Raw genomic sequence first — 21,486 nt, forward strand, 5'->3', positions numbered from 1 at the left:
TACATGTAAATCTCAAGTACCTACACTTGTAAACACACACAAGTCACAACACACAACTTCCGTTTGTTCATCTATTTGCCTCTCTATCCTCCGTTCGTTTGTTCGTCTATGCCTCTCTATCGTTGGGATTAGCAAGAGCAATAGAGAAACAGATAACAAAATTTAAATTTTCGCCAAAGGTCCTCAGAAATGCATTTTATACAGTAAAATAATATACTCTGGCAAGCCAACGTTTTCAATAGAAAAGGGTGTGTATTTTTCAAATTTGCCGCCCTTATTTGCTGAAATAACTGGTTTGCCAGAGTATAAATTGTAGGTAATTGACAATTTTGACGTTGAGTGTACAGAACCCTTTAGATTTATTTGTACTGGTCATACAGTAAATTTAAAAAAATATGGTGTCTAGTCTATGCTCATCTGTCAAACCAATAAAATAATCGAACGGACGTTGTGGTTGGAGAGACAGAATTACTCATCAATGGATTATTTATATTTATGTTATTGTAAATAATAAACCCCAGTAGTATTTATTCAACCCCAAATTATTTTTATTATCAGTTATATGACTTAAAAAAAATAATCATGCAGCGTCGAAGGGGACCAAACTTTACTTACGTTAGTGGCTGTGTGAAGTATATGATTTTTGTGCTGAATTTTGTATTTTGGGTAAGTTTTTGCTAATAATCCTTTGTGATAATTAACTATAGAAAGTAATTGGAATGATAGTTATCTGATTACATTCATTAGAAAAGAGTTACTCGGTTTTGTGTGGGTCTATTGTTGTATTGTGTACATGGTGAATCATTTTTTCCCAGACGGGTGTTGGGTTAGCATTGAATTGAAATGTATAACCGAATGTAACCGCGACTATCTGTTTCCGCTGCGGTTATCTCAGTAGTGGTCGCGAATTGTTATTTGCATTGATTTAAAACTGTCCTTGACTTGTTGCTATTTAATAAATTTAAAAAGTATAAATTATATTCTTGAATTCAAGTTAGTGGCCATTGGCTTGGCTTATTAATACATGTATCCTTAGTACTACAAGTACTTACCCAGCGAACCATAAAAAAAACTCACTTTTCCTTGATTGGGAATATAATACTTTTTTTACATAATTTATGGTGAGGAAGTAACTATTTAAATCTCTGTTCAAATATCATTATAAACCACTAATATCTTATTTCCTTTTAGATTTCCTCTTAGATAGGTACGGTATAGGTATCACTACACATTTACAAACTCCCCGAGCCTGTCTGTATGTATGTATGTGCCCGACAAACTCAAAAACTACTGAATGGATTTTCATGTAGGTTTCACCTATGAATAGAGATATTCTTAAAAAAGGTGTAGGTGTATAATTTTTTAAGATATTGTTTAACCAATGCGAAGCCAGGGCGGGTCGCTAGTCCCTATTATATTTTGAACTTTTATTAAATAATAGAGATGGAATACTCCAATTTGAAACCCATGAATGTAATGCTATAAGGGGTCATCCATTAATTACGTCACACGAATTTCTAGGTTTTTTGACCCCTCCCCCCCTCCTTGTCACACTTGGTCACATTTGGCAAACCCCTCCCCCCCTAGTGTGACGTCACACTTTTTCTACGAAAAGGCCAAATCGAATTAAGTAAGTACCTAAGTATTATTAATATTTTAGCAAAATATTTTTGATGATATAAATAATAGTAATTTTATAACCCAAAACTGCTTAGGAAAGAAAATTAAACGAATAAAAACGATTATCGTTTTAAAAACTTGTTATTTAAATGTATAGCGAATAAAATAATTTAAATGAATTTTCGGTTACTGATGAAGTTAAAGTGACGTCACAAAGTTTGAGTCTCCCCCCTCCTCCATGTCACAATATGTCACATTTTCTTGATTCCCTCCCCCTAAACGTGTGATGTAATTAATGGATGACCCCTAAGACTTGTACTGCAAAATTATGTTTAACCCTTTAATGCAGGGGTCTCCAAACTTTTATGCAGGGGTCTCCAAGGGATTTAAATCTTCTCGGGGCAGAGGTGTACGGTTGGAGCCGGTAAAGGTTTATTTGACGTTCATAAGCGCATTGTAATATGCCTACTTGAATAAACTATTTTTTATCTTTTATCTTTATCTTTTTTACCTGAGGGCCGTATTGCGCCAGGGGTGTATCTAGTTGCTGCTGTTAGGGCTGAACCTCTAGAGCCTGGCTCCCGCGGGCTGGATGCTTTGGGTTTTTTTTTCTATGTTGTATCATTTGTGTGAGTCAATCGGTTCTCACTAGAGATGTGCGCCGATGGCAAAATCATCGGCGGCGGCGTCCGATGATTTTTTGACCGGCGGCGTGATCGGCGTGAAATCGGCGTGGCATAATTTTTGATACTGCATGAAAACGTGGCTGTAGAAACTCTACATTAAAGCCTTCTGAGTATTTACTAGGCTATTCAAAGCATATTATGTGTGTTTTCTAAATTATTGCCGAAAATTATATCCCGGCATGTCACTTGGCAACCATTTATTACCAATACCAAACGGTTACTAAAGGTATGTTTAAATATTCAATTAAAAAGGATACTTTAAAACGCTACATTTTAGGCAGTATTTTTACATACTTTGTAAGCGAAATACAAATAAAACACAAAAAAAATATTCTTTAAGCTGTCTTAAATCTATATTGACTTTTCCCAGCCACTGTCGCTTCACCTAGGATTTGTTACGAGATAATGATGAATACTTTACATTTGTCTGAACTGAAGTCTAACAGAAATATATGTTAGAATAAAGATGTCATCGTTTTCGAAAGTAAACGTCTCTGGCTGGTTGATTCGCTCAACAGAATGTGTTTGAAGTGTCCCGTTTTATGGAATATTAAGGTCTACTTTGTTTTCTTTACTGCTAGCTTAGTGATTTAAGTTCCTATAAGTAGATATAATTGTTTAGGTATAGCTTATTACAAAGCTTTAACCTGGCTCTTATAATTTTGATTGAAATATACAGGGTGAAATTTAATTCACTGGCCAAATTGAAACAACCGAAAGAACTCGAAAAAATATTAAACACGTGTTTTTTCTTTTAATACCGCTCAGTACATTTTTTTCGAAATAACTCATCATCAAGTTGTCCTAAAAACCTCGTACGTTATGGTGAACCGACAACTACCCACTACACGCTTCTCTCTTATCAGTTAAGGTCATTGACACCCCGCCCCTCCCGCTGTTTGAAATCGCGTCACCAATTATGAACTCTATTGCAGCGAGATTACCTACATAAGTTGCTAATTTTTCCTTTCATATTAACGGGCTTAGAACCGTCAAAATGCAAAGGCAACCCATTTTTAATCTAAAATGTTATTTCTGACTAATGATTATTAACAAAACGTCCGTGGCTTAAAAACAATGAGTAAAAACTAGGTCAGGAATCTTTGTATTTAGGCGTATTTAAAAAATTGAATCAACTTACGTACATTTGATTAAAAATCGACGCAATTAACGAAAGTCCCACGAGATAGTACTCTTGGATTCAATCCTTGTCTGCGAAGGCGTGGAACGGATTCCATTTCGTATAATCTTTGTGCACCACGTAAACACTCACCACTTAATAAATAACACCGTACCACTTCGTAATATTCCCGGTTCGAAAACATTTTTTTTAACCTTAGTACGCGCGCGATTATTATTTTAAGGTTGGCGAGTGACGAGTGACTAATCATTTATGCTTACCGTTATGTTTACCGCTAGCGCGGAATGGTTTAGTTTAGACTACCCTCGAAATTGATAAACCTGCCTACCATCGCCAACACTAACTGGGTGGACACTATTGCAACGATTATAAGGTTTAGTGAAGGTCAGATAAGGGTTTTGCTGATGTTGTTGTTAAAACCTACTATTAGGTTTGTTTACATTTGTGGTAATAGGGTGACCACGACTCGTGGAAAATATTTAAAAATTGAAAAATGAAAATTAAAAAAAAGTGTACTCTTTTTTTTCGCTAAATAGATTCCTTAAGTGTAACCTAGTGCCGGGAATGAATATGGCCAGTGATTTAAATTTCACCCTGTATATTGTTGAGTAAAAGAAGCTGACAATTACCATAAAATGACTAAGAATTGATCGTGTGTATTTTTAATTGAAATTGTATATTATGTGATAAATAAATCAAATCATATCTATCATATAATGACATTGATGACCCTCATGCGTGTCACCAGCATCATACGAGAAATCATAAAATACGCAATTAAAATCGTGGTGACAGCTTGCTGGAAATTCCAAGAAGAAAATAGCATGTTTATGTACTAGGATATGATCCAGCTATTTTCTTGACTTTAGTTCACTGATTAAATTGACAATAAAGAGACTATTGATGTAGAACAAAATGCGTTCTACAAAAGAGCTGTGCGATAAAATATCAAATAATAACCTGAGATCCAGAAACTCGATCTTGTTTAAATTAAATCGTTATAACAGCTAACACCGCAACGACAAAAATGATGCTAATTTGCTTCACTAGCAATTAATAATAAGCGAAAAAGCATAAGGATCTTTAAATTATACCTCTGACACGATCTACTCACTACGCAACATGGAATAAGACACGATAGGTATCAAAATTTCCCACGCCGATTATACGCCGGTCAAATTTATCGGCGGCGGCGGCGTGGAAAAATCGTCGGCGGCGGCGGCGCGGCGGCGCGGCGCACATGTCTAGTTCTCACTAGAAATACGGGCGGCCGGTTGCTCTTTGTCGGATAGAATCGGATGCTTTGGGTGTCAGCGGGCCGGATTGGAACGAGACGCTTTGCGAGGAAAATGCCGTGCAAAGCCGCTTTGTCTGTGTAGACATGCCTCTGGCAAAGCGAACACACTCATGGCCACTGTCATTTTTGCCGCATAACATCTAAGCACCACTTGCATCATTCCACTAACCCTGGTTTAAGAGCCCTTCAACGTGCACACTAGTGAGGTATGGTGGACAGTTGGAATAAAAGACGTGAGTCCAGTTCGATGGTTATAATCAGACTGACTAAACTAACTTACATGTTCTCTCTACATCTAGTTACATACACGTATAGTATATGCACACCTCACCTGGGGGGTGCTTTTGAAAAAAAATTAATTGTTAAATTACATTTTTTTTTTGTATTCAAATAAATGTATAAAAATATACAATGTATTTTTATTTTATATGTACCTATATTTTAATCTTATGAGTAAAGGTTACAATGAAAATTATAATAGAAAAGTTAACTACAACATTTTAAAACATTAAAATTAATTGTTACACACTAAACATTAAAACATAATATCATAGTGATACATACTAATTATAAAAAGGTTTAGTTCTATTTTTATGGACAAGATCGATCTTACCATCTATATCTAACTTAACATTTACTCCATCGTCCTCTATGACTTTAAAAGGTCCTTTAAAAAGGTTATCAAATTTTTTCCCAGTTTCTGACTTAATTAAAACAAGATCATCCTTTTTATAAGTCATTGAGTTCGATAACTTATCATAATACATTTTTCGTAATTCTTTTGTTTTTAACAAATTTTCTCTAGCATCTTTATGTGCTAATTGTAGTCTGTATTTTAATTCTAAAGCATAATCTTCTGAATTATACATAGGTTCTACAGTGTTAGTTAAATTACTAGGGATATTACATTTCTTTCCGAAAACCAACTCGAATGGTGAATACTTTGTGGCTGTATGTACTGTTGTATTATACGCGAAACACCAGAACGGTAACCACTGACTCCACGTGTCAGGGTGTCCGTCGCACTGTATTCTCATAAATGCGGCTAAATGTTTGTGCATATTCTCTAATGCGCCTATTGATTGATGGTGATATGCGGTTGAATTAAATTTACTTATTTTTAATAACTTACATACTTCGTCCATAGTAGCTGACATAAACTCCGTACCGCGATCTGTTGTTATCGCTCCTGGGATGCCATACCTTAATATAAAATTACTTACTAGAGATCTCGCTACGCTAATTGTATCCTTACGCTGTAGGGGATACGCCTCAATGTACTTGGTCAGTTCGCACTGCAATGTGAGAACGTATTTGTTATCTTCCGCGTCGGCATCGAGTGGTCCGAGTAGGTCAAGATATATTTTCTCGAAAGCGGATGTCGCTGTCGTTGTGATAGTCATTGGCTGTCTTAAGTTCTTAGAGTACTTAGATACTTGACATTTACTACACTTTTTCACATATTCCCTAACGTCATTTTCTAAACCTGGCCAGTAGTATTTTGACTTAATATTACTTATCATTCTGCGAACGCCGGCATGTCCGCTTGTTGGTAACAAATGATAGTCGTTCATTATAACTCGTCTCTCATCTTTGTCAGTAATTCTGTTTATTTTTCCTAGGACATTTACTTTCGGTCCGGACCAACTTTTATTTAACTTTATTTCATTTACCAGAGATTTTATAAATAACGCGTTTTTATCATTTTTTATTATACATAACTCATCTACTTGTATCTCTTTACAGAAATCACTTAACATACTCACAAATACGGCTCGCGTGAAATATGACGTATAATTAAGGTTAATGTAAAGACGTAATTTATCTTTTACGTACGCAAAACAATCTTTTTCTCTGGTTATTAACTTATTTTTTCTCAATATTCTTAACTCATCTTCTGACCCAAATAACATTTCTACAGAGTTATTAGGCTTTCTTAATATTTCCGCAATTCTCGGCTGATCAGACCTTAAATTTTCGGATATACTAAGATCCATAATATTACTGTCACTCGATCCGTTATCTTGCATTAATTTTTTACTCTGGGCCCTTGTCATAACCATAATCTGTTCACTCATATTTTTTAATTCGTCTGATGTTATTGTTATCCTACTTAAAGCGTCTGCTACTACGTTAGTTTTTCCTTTTATGTATATTATTTTATAGTCATATTCCTCTAACTGCAATCTAAATTTTACTAATCTGCTGGACGGGTCTTTCATACTGAAAATATAGAGAAGTGGTCTGTGGTCTGTTAATATTGTAAAGCGTCGTCCAAACAAATATGGTCTGAAATATCGTACACTCCATGTGATTGCCAAAAGTTCTTTCTGAATAATGGGATAATTTAACTCTGATTTATTTAGGGGTCTACTGGCATATGCGATAGGCCTTTTGTCTTTATTACATAGCACGGAACCGATCGACTTTGCTGACGCATCTGTTTGTAAGATAAATTCGTTTTCTATGGAAAAATCGGGATATTGTAAGATTGGTGGTGTTATTAGTTTTTCTTTTAGTATGTTAAACGCCGTATCGCACTCGTCGGTCCACTGAAATATTACGTTTTTTCTACATAACTTGTTTAATGGTAAAGTTATCTCCGCGAAATTAGGGATAAATTTCCTATAGTAATTGCAAAAAGCTACGAAACGCCTAACTTCGTCACTATTTGTTGGTGTTGGGTAATTTTGTAATACTTTCGTTTTTTGTGGATCTGGTAACACACCTTCCGCCGATACAACATGACCCAAGTAAAGTAATTCTTTTTTTAGAAAATCACATTTTTGAGGATTTATTTTCAAGTTAACTTTACGCAACCTCTCTAAGACATCAATTAAGTTTTTATTATGTTGATTCATATTTCTTCCAAAAATAACTAAATCGTCCATGTAAACAAAACATTTCTCGTACGAGAGACCTGACATTGCTATTGACATTACACGGGAAAATGCACTACCACTAATTTTCAAACCCATGGGGAGCCTTTTCATTCGAAATTGACCTTGACTTGTTGAAAACGAAGTGATATTTCTACTATCTTCATCCAGAGATGTTTGGTAATATGATTGTTGTAAATCAAGGTGACTAAAGTATATTGCGCCTGACAAAGAATCTAGAATTTCGACAATATTCGGAAGAGGGAATTTATCGTCTTGAATAACGTTATTTACTTTACGGTAATCGATAACTAATCTCCATTTTTTTGTGTTATCCTCTGATTTTTTCGGTACTAAAAGTATGGGACTGTTCCAATCGCTATTTGATTCCTCGATTATGTCGTCTTTAATCATTTGTTCAACTTGTTTATTTACTTCCGATTTCATTGCTGCTGGTAATCTATAAGGCTTTGTATATATAGGTTTAGTATTTGGTTTCACGGTAATACTTTGGCTCAATATATTGGACGTTCCTAATTTGTCCCCTTCTAAGTAAAAGACATCAGCGTATTTGGCACATATTGACTCGATAAGTTTACGGTCTGTATCGTTTAAATGGTCTAATTTTAAAGATGGTAGTAATTTTTTAACTCGATCTACTCCGTTGTCGGTTTTGTGAAAGTTGCAAATGTTATAATTATTTAAATTTTCTAATTTAGGTAGAAACATGGGTAATTGGACGTCATGGTCACTTGTATTTAAAATTCGTACCGGTATTCTATTTTGTTTAACTTTAACTATACTTCCGGCTAAAAATATATTTTCGGCTAATTTTTCAGAATTTATAACGTAATCCTTTCCCAAGTCAAGAGATTTTACTTTAATTAAATGTAATGATTCACTTCTCGCTGGTAGTGATAAACAAGTTCCGTTATTACTACTTCTCTGAATTCGTAACACGTATCTCTCGTTCCCATCGTGTAACGTGAGTTCGTCCGTCATTAAGTCTATAATTGCGTTATATCTTCGCATGAAGTCGAGTCCGAGAATGCCATCCGCGTGACATGGCATATCCTCATCCTGTAATATATGAAACCTATGTGTAAGCGATATCGTATTACTGTATTCTAAAGTCACGTCTGTCACATGTTTACTTGTAATTTTTCCACCTACGCCTGATATTATAGTACCTTTTTCGTATGTCGGAGATTCTATGGGAACCTTGCTACGTTGTAAAATAGATATACTTGCACCATTGTCAATCATAAGGATAATATTTTGTCCACCTACTGAAACTCTAACATAGTCTAGTCCGTCACATATAGTCAAAACTTTATGCTCGAAAAAACTGCATCTGTGAAGGTTCTTCACTCACCGTGTTGCGTGAGGTCTGCGGCTCGTGTGTATATGTATACACATTTCCTCGACGGCCGCGGTTCCTTTGTGTACCACGTCCTCTAAAATTTGCACGCTGTCCGCGTCCCCTATAAAAATTATTAGTGGGTACAGTACCTCTGCTCATCGGGTAGCTCGGTACCCAATGATTGCGGTAGGCTCTGGCTCGAGGCTGGTAGGCATGTCCGCGCCAACCATAACGCTGGGGTTGCTGGAAACCTCTTCTGGTCATGTTCATGACCACAGGCTCGGGCTGCGGTCGCGCCAGCTCCTCGTCTTGAGCAGCTCTGACGGCTTCCTTCAATTCTGTGTACTCCCGGGCAGCTAGAATTGTACTTAATCGGCGGTTTCGCAAACCGTCTGTAAACTTTTTGATAGCCAAGGACTCATTTATCGGTCTAAGGACATCGCAAGCTTCCGATTTCCCGTCAGCTTGCGCTATTGTTAGGCCGATAAACAATTCCTCTAGTTTATCGCCGTATTGGCTAATTGACATTTCTCTTTGTGAAATGTTGTTTAATTGCATTAGCAAGGAATTTGCGGATTTCTTAGGTAGCAAATATTTTTTTATATCGGCTACTAGCTGGGTAGCGGAGTCATATGTCGATTTTAGCTTCAATTGCGCGATTTTATTAAGTCGGGTTTTTAAAACAAAAGAAATCAGCAACTTCTTTTCGCTACTATCTGTTAACATGCCATCTAACATTTCAATTCCCGCTATCATCCTTTCCACAGTTTCCTCCTTATCATCTAAAATTGGAATTAAGCTATTAGCTTCCCTAATTTCAAATTGCTTCGCCATTTTAGCTGGTTTTTCGGACACGCTTTCTATTATTTTATACTTTAAAATTCTATCGTAAACTTCTTCTATTTTCTCACACAATAATTCCGAAAACAAACATTCCTTTGACAGGTCATTTACATTAACAGAAACAACTAACTGCTTATAGTCCTCATATATTAATTTCGCTTCAGAAAATTTTATTAATCCTACTTCTTGTTGCCTTCTACACTCGCCTAATTTCCGCAGGTCAACTCTAAGTTTTTCTAACTTTTCATATATATTATTTAATTTCAAATCCATACCTTTAACACCACACTTTGACGCACTGAAATTTTAACGCTTTTCACTTCACACACGCGTATCGCGTAAAGCTCCTTGCTCCTTCCTTCGCCTCCGATCCTTGGTGCCTAGACATCTTCTTCGGTGACTTTGGCCGGGGCTGCCCGCCTTCCAGACAGCCTGGTCTGCATCCTGCTCCAGAATTCGCGTCGCACCTCTTTTCTGACACAATTCGCTTGTGCTTTTCTAGCCAACACGCATAGTCCACAGCAGAAAATCAGCGCTATTATGACAAATAGGATGCTCACTAGTATATTATTGATTCTGATGTGTTCATTTGAGCTCGTTGCATAGTTGCTCCCAATTGCATTCTGTGTGATGATGAACTCCCTTTCTTCCTGTTTACTGTACTGGTGCCCCATTTTCACTTTCACTTAATTTATAAACTGTCCGAAAATTCACTGATTTAAAAGTTCATCGCTCGGTCGGTACGCGCTCGCTCCGCGGTCGGTCGTTGTTTATATGATATCCGATACCATCGCGCGCCGAGATACGTCGAGGCCACGGTCAACGGTCGCCATGAGGTATGGTGGACAGTTGGAATAAAAGACGTGAGTCCAGTTCGATGGTTATAATCAGACTGACTAAACTAACTTACATGTTCTCTCTACATCTAGTTACATACACGTATAGTATATGCACACCTCACTAGCGCCACAGCTAAATAATCGTGATTATTTAAATTTGACGAAAGATTTTGAAAAAAGGGGGCCGCTACGTACTGTATTGTATACTTAAGTACCTTTTGAATACATCAGACTAGTTTTTATGTTGCTGGATTCGTCAATCTATGCGTCCAAAGTTAAAACGGCCGTTTTTAATTTGAGTTCCTAGATCGACGAAACCAGCAACATAAAAACTAGTTTGATGTATTCAAAAGGTACTTAAATACACAATAGAGTACGTAGCGACGCCTTTTTTTTCAATATCTTTCGTTAAATTGAAATAATCACGATTATTTAGCTGTGGCGCTAGTGTGCACGTTGAAGGGCTCTTAAGCGGTTAAACCGTTAACCCATTGTCAAATTGTACTGGTAACCATGGTAACTCCAGTTTTATCCGGTTAACCCTGGGTTAGTGGAATGGTGCAGGTGTGCCCTTTATAGGATTAACTTATTTAATTTTTGTTCAAAGAAATCTGTTTACATTCAGGATATTTCCGAGAAATACTTATTGGGAATATTAGGTCACATAATTCAACGTAATTTTAAATCATATGTACAAAGCAGTATGACAAATATTTCCCCGTATTGATGATGTCAATTTTTATGAAGTATTATTTATTTATTTTAATCTTTATTGCACAATACATGAAGGTACAAATGGCGGACTTAATGCCTTAAGGCATTCTCTACCAGTGAACTAATGGGTCAAACCAGAAAGATTAAGTAGGTGCCGTGTAGTGTGTTAAGTACGTGTAGTATTCGAATTTAAACTGTTGTGAGACATACTAACCCCCCTTATAGGGATAAGTTCGCCTTTGTACTTCCATTACTGTAATTTATTTTTGTAAACCTGTGTTGTGTACAATAAAGTGATTACTACTACTACTACTAACATTGAATAATTATACAATTTAGACTCACATGTTTTTAACTTGTGAAACATGTCGCGCGAAAAACAAGTGAGTCTAAACCGTAAAATTATTCAAGGTGTAGTATTAATTGATTCAAGAATTATTCTCTTGATCATCATAGCATTTTTTAAACAAGCATATACATCTGCGAGCAATATTCCAAATTTTATATTAAAGGAAAAAAAATAAAAATTTACGCTTTCGGCAGGACTTGAATGAATGAATGAAAACATTTATTTTCAGGCAACTATTGGCCCATAGATAAATACCTTAAAACTAGCATACATATTATTACAAAATATATCTTAAAACTAAAAACACAATTATGGCTGCGATGCAGTTCGCAACCCCGCAGTGTCAGGGAGCCGGCCGCGGAACCGCCGGAACTTGACACCCTTCGGCCAAAACTCCTCCTTGGTGAAGGTCGCTAGATGTTCAGTCGGAACGCTCAGCATAAAAAAATTAAAATTCACACTGTGTCGAGGTTCCAACTTCACGACCCTCAGAATGAATCCGGACTTGAGTGTAAATTTTTCCATTTCATCCTTTAAAAAGTTTGATCATAAATAGCACAATGTTTTACAGTTGCTCGGAGGACTACTGATAGCTGTGGGCTTATACGCATTCCTGGACAAATGGCAGGCTACGGGACTCATAAAGGTGTGTTAAATTTTTATCTAACCTCTATAGGCAACATTGTATGTGTGTGTAGTATATTTTAATTTCAAGTTTACTCTCTTTCATCACAAGTATGACCTGATTGTTCAAAATATTGATGTTTTTGGCTACCTAATGACTTTATACAAATTTTCATTGTAACATTTTTTTTTTCTCGGTAAGGTTCTCCAAATCCAATAAAGCCAGCTTAAATAGAAATAGAAATTATTTATTGTCAAAAAACACCGCTTTTTTAATTTTAAAATACCGGTATATATTTGGCATAAGATTTTTCGATTAAGATTTTGCATACCCACTAAAACTAAGTAGCAACTCCCTACCATTATAGGTACGTTTTTACTATTCTTTAATATTTTTTTAACTGGTAACTTGAGGACACCACAACCCCACAGAGGCTTCGGCCCCACAGGGCCCCACATCATGAAAATCACTGATTTACGTTATCATTTCCAGTTGGACACAGTGTACGATGTGATGCTGAACATCAGTCTGCTCCTGGCGCTGCTCGGGGCCGTGGTGTTCGTCGTCAGCTTCGCGGGCTGCGTCGGTGCCTTGCGGGAAAACACATGCCTGCTCAAATTCGTGAGTACCACCACAGAATACATAATAGTACTAGGTACAGAAGACTCACTCTCTAACAAAACGCGTCTGTCACGATCAGCACAGATATGGCCGCTAGGTGGCGACAGCGCCACGCGCGGCTAATGGCAAACCGCAAAATTGGGGTCGAACGGATGTACTTTTAGCTACCTGTAGCAAAGCGACGAAATCGCAGAGTGAGCCACGCCTGGTACCACAAAATCCTTCTGTGGCGTGGTGTTCAAAGAATTTACACTGTCTTGTCTTTATCGGGACAACTGAGTATGATATCCTTCAAATATCAAAGAAAAACAAGACAAACAGGGTTTGATTCTCTTTCTCTCTTTAGCCTTTTTCTACCCTTCGGGTGTAGGCCTCCTTCATTTGTCACGGTCTTGTGCAACCTGGAGCCACTTCTTCCCCGCAGTCCTTTTGATGTCGTCGTCCCAACGCATCAAAAAAAACGCATCAAAAAATAAGGGTTTGATTAGTCAAATTTAAGTGTCCGTGCCGCGCTGGTACGTAATAGAGAGTGAGTAAATACACTTTATTGAACCACAAAAGAAAATTCAATAACAAATATACAACGTACGGCTTGGCAAAAAAGAGTAGAAATTAAAAAGTGGCAACACTGTAGTGTCGTCCCGTTTTCTTATATATATTGGTTTGAAAGGGACGACACTACAGTGTGACCACTTTTTAATTTCTACTCTTTTTTGCCAAGCTGTAAATAAAGGTATCAACAGGCGGTCTTATCGCTTATAAAATATTTCATACAAAAAGAATATTTAAACTCTCGTGCGGAACCAGAATGATTTTAATCACTAATTCGCAAGGCCGTAAAAAGCATATACTATGATTTCTCGATTTGGCCTATTTTTAGGGTTCCGTGCCCAAAGGGTAAAAACGGGGTATTACTAAGACTTCGCTGTCCGTCCGTCTGTCTGTCACCAGGCTGTATCTCATGAACCGTGATAGCTAGACGTTAAAATTTTCACAGATGATGTAATTCTATTGACGCTATAACAAATAATACTAAAAAGTTCGGAACCCTCGGTGGGCTCGCACTTGTCCGGTTTTTTACAAGCTTTTATTTAGTTTCACCTGACCGTTGTCTGTCTGTCTGTCTATCTGTCTGTCTGTGTGTAATCAAATCTTGCAAGTTAAATTTGATCCACTTCCCGGTTTCCGATTAAGCTGAAATTTTGCATACTACGTAAGTCGGATGACAATGCAATATTATGGTGTCATCGAGCTAATCTGATGATGGAGACCGGAGGTGGCCATAGGAACTATGTGATAAAACAACGAATCCTGAATGAAATTTTTGCCAAAAACTAATTTTCTGTCGTTAGCTTTTTAGTATTAAAAAAAATTGTCTTTTTCCAGTACTCTCTCTGCCTTCTAATCCTGTTCCTCGTGGAGATGGGCGGCGCCGTGTGCGGGTTCGCCTTCCCGCGCTCGCTCCACGGGTTCCTCGAGATCGGCTTCACGGAGCGCGTACTTCACGCGTATAGGGATGACCCTGACTTGCAGAACTTCATTGACTTCGCTCAGAGCGATGTGAGTAAGCTAAATCATGGTATAATAATATACTCCGCCTGGTACTCTCTTCCCGTCTTATCGTGGTCACGTGACTGAGACAAGCCTACGTCATCATGCGACAGCGCTATATAATAATATGCGATAGCGCTATATAAAGCGAACATGTTATTGTGATGTAGGCTTGTGTCACTCTGGGAAGAGAAGACCATGTTTTATTAGACTATAAGCTAAATAAATATTACAGGGCACCCTTAAGGACCTTGTACACGATGGGCCAGCGCCGGCCAGTCCAAGGGACGCAGTCATGCTGTAGAATGAGATAGCAATATCACTTGCTCCCTCTAACGCATAAATGCGTCCCCCAGACTGGCCCAAGCTGGCCCATCGTGTACAAAGGCCTTTACACAAATGGCTAAGCTCTACAGTAAGCCCCTCTGTTGTTTTTTTAAACTAATAGCTTACACGTTTGTGCCTACGTTGGCGTTAAAATCCTGGTCACGGCACCAAAATGTACGGTTCTACCATACCATCAGACTAAAACTTTGCCGAACTAACACTACATGCAGTAATCGCAGTTGAAAAGTCGTGCAATTGTTTGTCTTGTTCTCTTTGAATAAGTTATTTATTTAAACAATGTTTGCAATGAAAGTACTGCACGTACGATAAGCAGGCCGCGTAGCCAAGATGTCAATCGCTTACGCTCCGTAGCGATCGAAACGCAACTGACACTGTCACGCTAATATGGAAGAGTGATAGAGAGACATAATGCTTTTCGTTGTCGAAGCGATAGCGATTGTAACCTTGGCTAGGCCGGCAGGCCAGAACTTGTATCGAAGAAATCGCTTCTTAATGATCAGACCTGTTGCTACCAAATTCAAACTCAAACAAGGAGGTTTTATAGTCGCGTTTCAATTTTACAAGCTTTTATTTTTTAGTTTCACCTGTCCCGTTGTCGGTCTGTAATCAAATCTTGCAATTTAAATTTGATTCACTTCCCGATTTCCGATTGAGCTGAAATTTTGCATGCATGTATAAATCGGATGACAATGCAATATTATGGTATCATCGAGCTGATCTGATGATGGAGACAGGAGGTGGCCATAGGAACTCTGTGATGAAACAACGCAACCTAATTGTGTTAGTGGTTTTTAGAATTATCACGATGAGTATTAGTTGTCTGTCGTTAGAAAAGTACAGTCAGCGATAAAAGCTTGAACCAAAAATGAAATTTTAGCCATAAACTTATTTTTGACGTGATAACGTCTTATAAATCGATGAACATCAGTAGCATGCACGAAAAAGTGTCACGTTGTGGACATATCTCCATGGTATTGTATTGTATTGTTTTAAGACTAACAGCTCGTACACATGTGTACCTATGTTCGCGTTAAAATCCTGGTCACAGCACCAAAATGTACCATCATTAAAGCTTATCTCGAAGAAATCGCTTAGTGATCAGGCCGCGTAGCCAAAATACAATACAATTGAGACACAAAGCGTTTCGTTGTGTAAGCGATAGCGATTGTAACCTTGGCTAGGTCGGCAGACCGCCTGTTGCTACCAAATTTAAATTCAAACGAGTTTTTTAGTCCCATTTTAAGGTTTTCAACCATATTTTTTCAGTTCCACTGTTGCGGTCTGACCTCCGACGGGTACATGGACTGGTCGAAGAACGAGTACTTCAACTGCTCGTCGCCGTCCGTGGAGCGGTGCGGGGTTCCCTTCTCCTGCTGCATCAACGCCACCGACATCGCCTCGGGGCTCGTCAACATCATGTGCGGATATGGGGCTCAGAACTACCCGGTAAGTACATACATACATACATATAATTACGCCTATTTCCCGGAGGGGTAGGCAGAGACCACGGATTTCTACTTGCTACGATCCTGACATACCTCTACCGCTTCCTTCACTTTCATAACATTCCTCATACACGCTCGCCGGTTTAGGGTGCTCTTGACCTGGCCTTTCTTCAGGAATCCGGTGAGTATCCCTCACAAATGAACTACGAGCGGTCGGGTTGAGCTGGAGCGAGGTCAGAAGGGTCGCTGAAGATAGGAAGGCGTGGCGTGAGCTTGTGAAGGCCCTTTGCACTTCTGGGGTGCCATAAATAAAAATAAATAAAAATGATTTATTCAGTAACTTAATAGCTTAACAATGTGCAGGTTGGTGTCTCTTTTTAAGTATACAAGATACCTGTGTCAAGAGACAACAACAACAGGCAGGATGACAAGTTTTTACCAATGGCAGTCGATCAGGTCAGTTTTGAGGATCAAATGTCCATATGGAAATAAGACCCATTGAACTCAATCAGTTAAACTGAACAGAATTTTACAAAAATATTTCATTACGATATATAGATAGTTCAGATTCGTTGTTTCGAAATAATTTTATGTTATTAGAATTACAAAACATAATATAATATTACAATAATTTAACACATTCATTGCCACTAAGTGCTACGGGTTACGCTTGTAGCGCGTAGCCACGGATTCGCCGAATGGAGCGCATAGTCGCTACGAACAGTGTACCCGACAATCGGGTTCTTGGCCCTTAATGTGTTAAGTTATCGTCCAAGGTATTGTGACCCCAAAACTTTAATACTAATCTCTCAGTTAATCATTTACCAATAAATACTTTAGTAAAACTCCAAAAACTAAACTAAACTCCAAATCGTTCCAGGTAGCCGAAGCGAGCAAGCGCGTCTGGACAAGCGGTTGCATAGAAATAGTTCGCTCCTGGATGGAACGTAACTTATACACTATAGCATCCGTGGCCCTGGGGGTGGCCCTGTCACAGCTGTTCGTCATATATCTGGCCAAGACTTTAGAGGGACAGATCGAGCTGCAGAAATCCAGGTAAATGTGTACAAGTGTGGATGGAACGTAACTTATACACTATAGCATCCATGGCCCTGGGGGTGGCCCTGTCACAGCTGTTCGTCATATATCTGGCCAAGACTTTAGAGGGACAGATCGAGCTGCAGAAATCCAGGTAAATGTATATACAAGTGTGGATGGAACGTAACTTATACACTATAGCGTCCGTGGCCCTGGGGGTGGCCCTGTCACAGTTGTTTGTCATATATCTGGCCAACATTTTAGAGGGACAGATCGAATTGCAGAAATCCAGGTAAATGTATACAAGTGTGGATGGAACGTAACTTATACACTGTAACATCCGAGGCGCTGGGGGTGGCCCTGTCACGGCTGTTCGTCATATATCTGGCCAAAACTTTAGAGGGACAGATTGAGCTGCAGAAATCCAGGTAAATGTGTCCAAGTGTGTATGGAACATAACTTATACACTGTAACATCCGTGGCCCTGGGGGTGGCCCTGTCACGGCTGTTCGTCATATACCTGGCCAAGACTTTAGAGGGACAGATCGAGCTGCAGAAATCCAGGTAAATGTGTCCAAGTGTGAATGGAACATAACTTATACACTGTAACATCCGTGGCGCTGGGGGTGGCCCTGTCACAGCTGTTCGTCATCTACTTGATCAAGACTTTAGAGGGACAGATCGAGCTGCAGAAATCCAGGTAAATTTAGTAATATATTTATAATTATGCTGTTTTTTGTCGTCGCGGCCTGGGAGTGTACGAGTATGAAGGTATCACGGCTGCTCGCGTATCTTAGGTGTATAATTTTGGTTTGTTACCTATATAATTCTACTAGTTTAACGTATTCACTGCCAGGAGGCGTGGCCTAGGAACAAACTTGTATGACGGTGGACGCACATGTGCGTCGGGGGCAGTAAATGTGTTAAAATATTATTTTTGTTGACTTGTAGAAATAGTATTGTATACAATAGTGATATAATCAAGCTTTTCAATCTCGTACCTCACTTAGGCAACTCGGCAAGCTTCATTGCCTAAAAACGGTACTCGACTGAAAAGCTCTCTACTATATCACGATTGTATAAAATACTACTATATTCATACGATTATCAAAATATATATCTATAAAATTAGAAGTTTACAAATATGTTTTTCACCTCAGCAGCTCGAACAAGGGTACTTTGCTTTTTAAAAACAGTGAGCAAAATGCGATTTTGCTCACTGAGACATCTTGTCTCACTCGGTGAGCAAAATCGCATTTTGCTCACTGAGTGAGACGAAATGAGTGAGCAAAATCGCATTTTGCTCACTGAGTGAGACAAAATGTCATTCAAGTGTCATTTCAACATGCGGGGTCTAATACAAGTTCGATACTTGGGTTCTATTATCTCTGTCCCTCTAGGTACGTTCTCACTGCTTAGGGTGAAAAATTTTGTGTACTACACGAGATCAAAGTTATTTACATCTCGTGCGCTTTTGAATCCCTTACTACGCTCAAGATTCTAAATTAGATTCACTCGCTACGCTCGTGAATCTATTGTAGAATCTTTCGCTTGCACGGGACTCAAAATAAGCACTCGAAGAAATATCAAACTTTGATCTCTTGTTGTACAAATAACTATTGTCATGTATGTAACTGTGCGCAGATGGCAGACATGAAACAGGGGCACGGCGGGCGCCTACCGCGACGACTGCCGCCGCGCGCTGCTGTAGCGCCCGCCCCCCGCCCCGCCCCTCCCCGCCGCACCCCCCACACCCCCCACACCCCCCACACCCCCCACCGCGCTGCACCTCTAACCGCTCCACAGAACAAGAGGGGAAACAAGAAGTGGGGGGATGTGTGGCGGCCGACTGAGTGCGCGCCTCCGCTCCCGCTCCCGCTCGTGCCCTGCATCCCTAACCGGTATAGAAGAGAACGGGGAGGTGTAAGTAATCAGATGTATGATTTTAGAAAGGGCAGTGTGATAAAAGAGTGTAGCCATGGGGCATATTTAAAAATGATGGGCCATTGTTTTATTTTTAATAATCAATAGGGTACAATCGCCATCAGATATATTAGAGCGGCCGAGATGCTTAAAAATATCTGAACACGCGTTCTAATGCTTTCGCAATAGAAGCGTGTTCAGATATTTTTGAAAACCTTAGTCACTCCAATATATTTGTACTTAATTATTTGACCGCAACAACTGGCAAAGGTTGAAATATAAACTTAACCTTAATACTTTCTAATAAAATATTAATCGTTAATCATGTAATTCATGTATTAATGATTAATCATGCAAAACGGCCTATATTATCACAATATTTTTTAAACTGATCAAAATTCGCTAAGTATTCCCCATGACTAAAAAACGAAAACCTTAGGCGTGAGGCAGACGTAACACAGTGGAAGGGAGTAACACAGGGGACGGGAGTAACACAGTGGAAGGGAGTAACACAGTGGAAGGGAGTAATACAGTGGAATGGCATCCCGCTTTGTACTCGAGAACTAGTTACCCAGCGTAACACAGTGGACTTTTTATAGGTGAATTGAAGATTTACGTAACGCAGTGGACTTGAACGGATTTATACTGTCTTTAACAAACTAGGTTTGTTTTATGACTTTAGCCAAAAAAACAGCTTAATTACAGTAAAATCGACTTTTCTATCTCATGACAAAATAAACTTTGATCTCTAAGAAATAAAGTCTACATTACGCTAGCAATGTGAATGACATATGACGTTGGGATAGTAAGAAGTCGATTGTTTTATGGATTATATATATAATGTATTAGTACCTATTATATAAATGTATGTAATAAGAATATATCTGCGATTTATTAAATATAAAATTAAGTATATTGGAAAAGGAGGTATAAGCATCTTCTATCGCAAAACTTATGTTAGGTACGGTCAGCCAAGAAAGTGGTCTACCACTTTTCGACTCTATCATCTGATTGATAGAGTCGAAAAGTGGTAGACCACTTTCTTGGCTGACTACATATTAATGACACGAGTCAGCAAAACATATATTACCAAGTTTTTTCTCAGGCAATAACTTGTTTAGGGTCACCTTTTGGTTGATATCGTCACATTTGGCGGATTCTTGTGACTCTTAAGTGATTTACGGAGATGTATCATGAAGCTCCGTGAACGTGAGAACCTATTCATAAACGGTGGGTAATGAATGACCATTTTTATTTACTTTTTAGTGTAGCTACCGTTCTTCTATTCAACGGAGCGGCGGCTGACGTTTACGAAACTTCATGATACATCTCCCACAACTTAACGACTTATCGTCCGGGAAAGAATGACTGACGAAATTTCTGTCTGACTCGGGGTCTATGAGAATAAAGCGATATACTTAAGTGTGCAATATTTAACAGAACAGGAAAGAATGCTATATAACGCATTTACAGCAAAAATGTGGTTAAGTGTCATTAACGCCATATTATGTACGTATCATCAATATGTGCCATTATGTATTTAAACTTCAAAGTACATATTAAGATCCGACATATGCATTTATTAACGGAATCTCAAAGTATTTATTGCATTTATTACAGTGCTTTTCTAAAAAACCTGCATAGAAATGTAGTGCATAATTGTTTTCCATCGTATTTTCTCGGAAACTTTCGTATTTAATTGTCATGCAACTTTAGTCAACGTCAGTACTTTTTGCACCGCGACTGGCTGAAATAGCGACGAGTGAAATAGAGTGAAATAGACACGTTCGTACGTTTCCGTGAAAACACGATGAAAAACAATTATGCACAACATCTTTTTAAAGGATTTTGTCCCGTTGGCAATTTGACCCGTTCGCAATTCGCCCCGTTGGCAATTCGTCCTGTTCGCAGTTCGTCCCGTTGCCAATTCGTCCAGTTGGCAATTCGTCCCGTTCGCAAATTGTCCCGCAAACGCAGCTCGTCCCGTTTGCAATTCGCCCCGTTAGCAAATTGTCCCATTAGCAAATTGTCCCGCAAACTGACCTCGTCCCTTTCGCTACCTGGTCCCGTTCGCAGTGTTCTAAGTAATATTCATCAGATTCTGACATGAAAGCAATTGGAGCAATTGGAAAGCATACCTACCCTTAAAACAAACAAGTTGAATTGGAATACATTATTTAGGTAGCAGTAAACTTAAAACCCCA

At 38.6% G+C, this 21,486-nt stretch overlaps 1 protein-coding gene across 1 annotated transcript; it reads left to right on the forward strand.

Moving 5' to 3' along the window:
• The first annotated feature begins 448 nt into the window (after positions 1-448).
• Positions 449-19,098, forward strand: LOC134675216 (tetraspanin-33-like). The gene is made up of 7 exons (XM_063533427.1): positions 449-666; positions 12,303-12,377; positions 12,849-12,977; positions 14,364-14,537; positions 16,143-16,322; positions 17,202-17,513; positions 19,004-19,098. Exons 1-6 carry the CDS (start codon positions 583-585, stop codon positions 17,379-17,381), a joined length of 822 nt encoding a protein of 273 aa, XP_063389497.1. The 5' UTR covers positions 449-582; the 3' UTR covers positions 17,382-17,513; positions 19,004-19,098.
• Positions 19,099-21,486: the final 2,388 nt, after the last annotated feature.

Source organism: Cydia fagiglandana, chromosome 21, assembly GCF_963556715.1.
Source record: "Cydia fagiglandana chromosome 21, ilCydFagi1.1, whole genome shotgun sequence".
NCBI classification, from domain to species: Eukaryota; Metazoa; Arthropoda; class Insecta; order Lepidoptera; family Tortricidae; genus Cydia; species Cydia fagiglandana.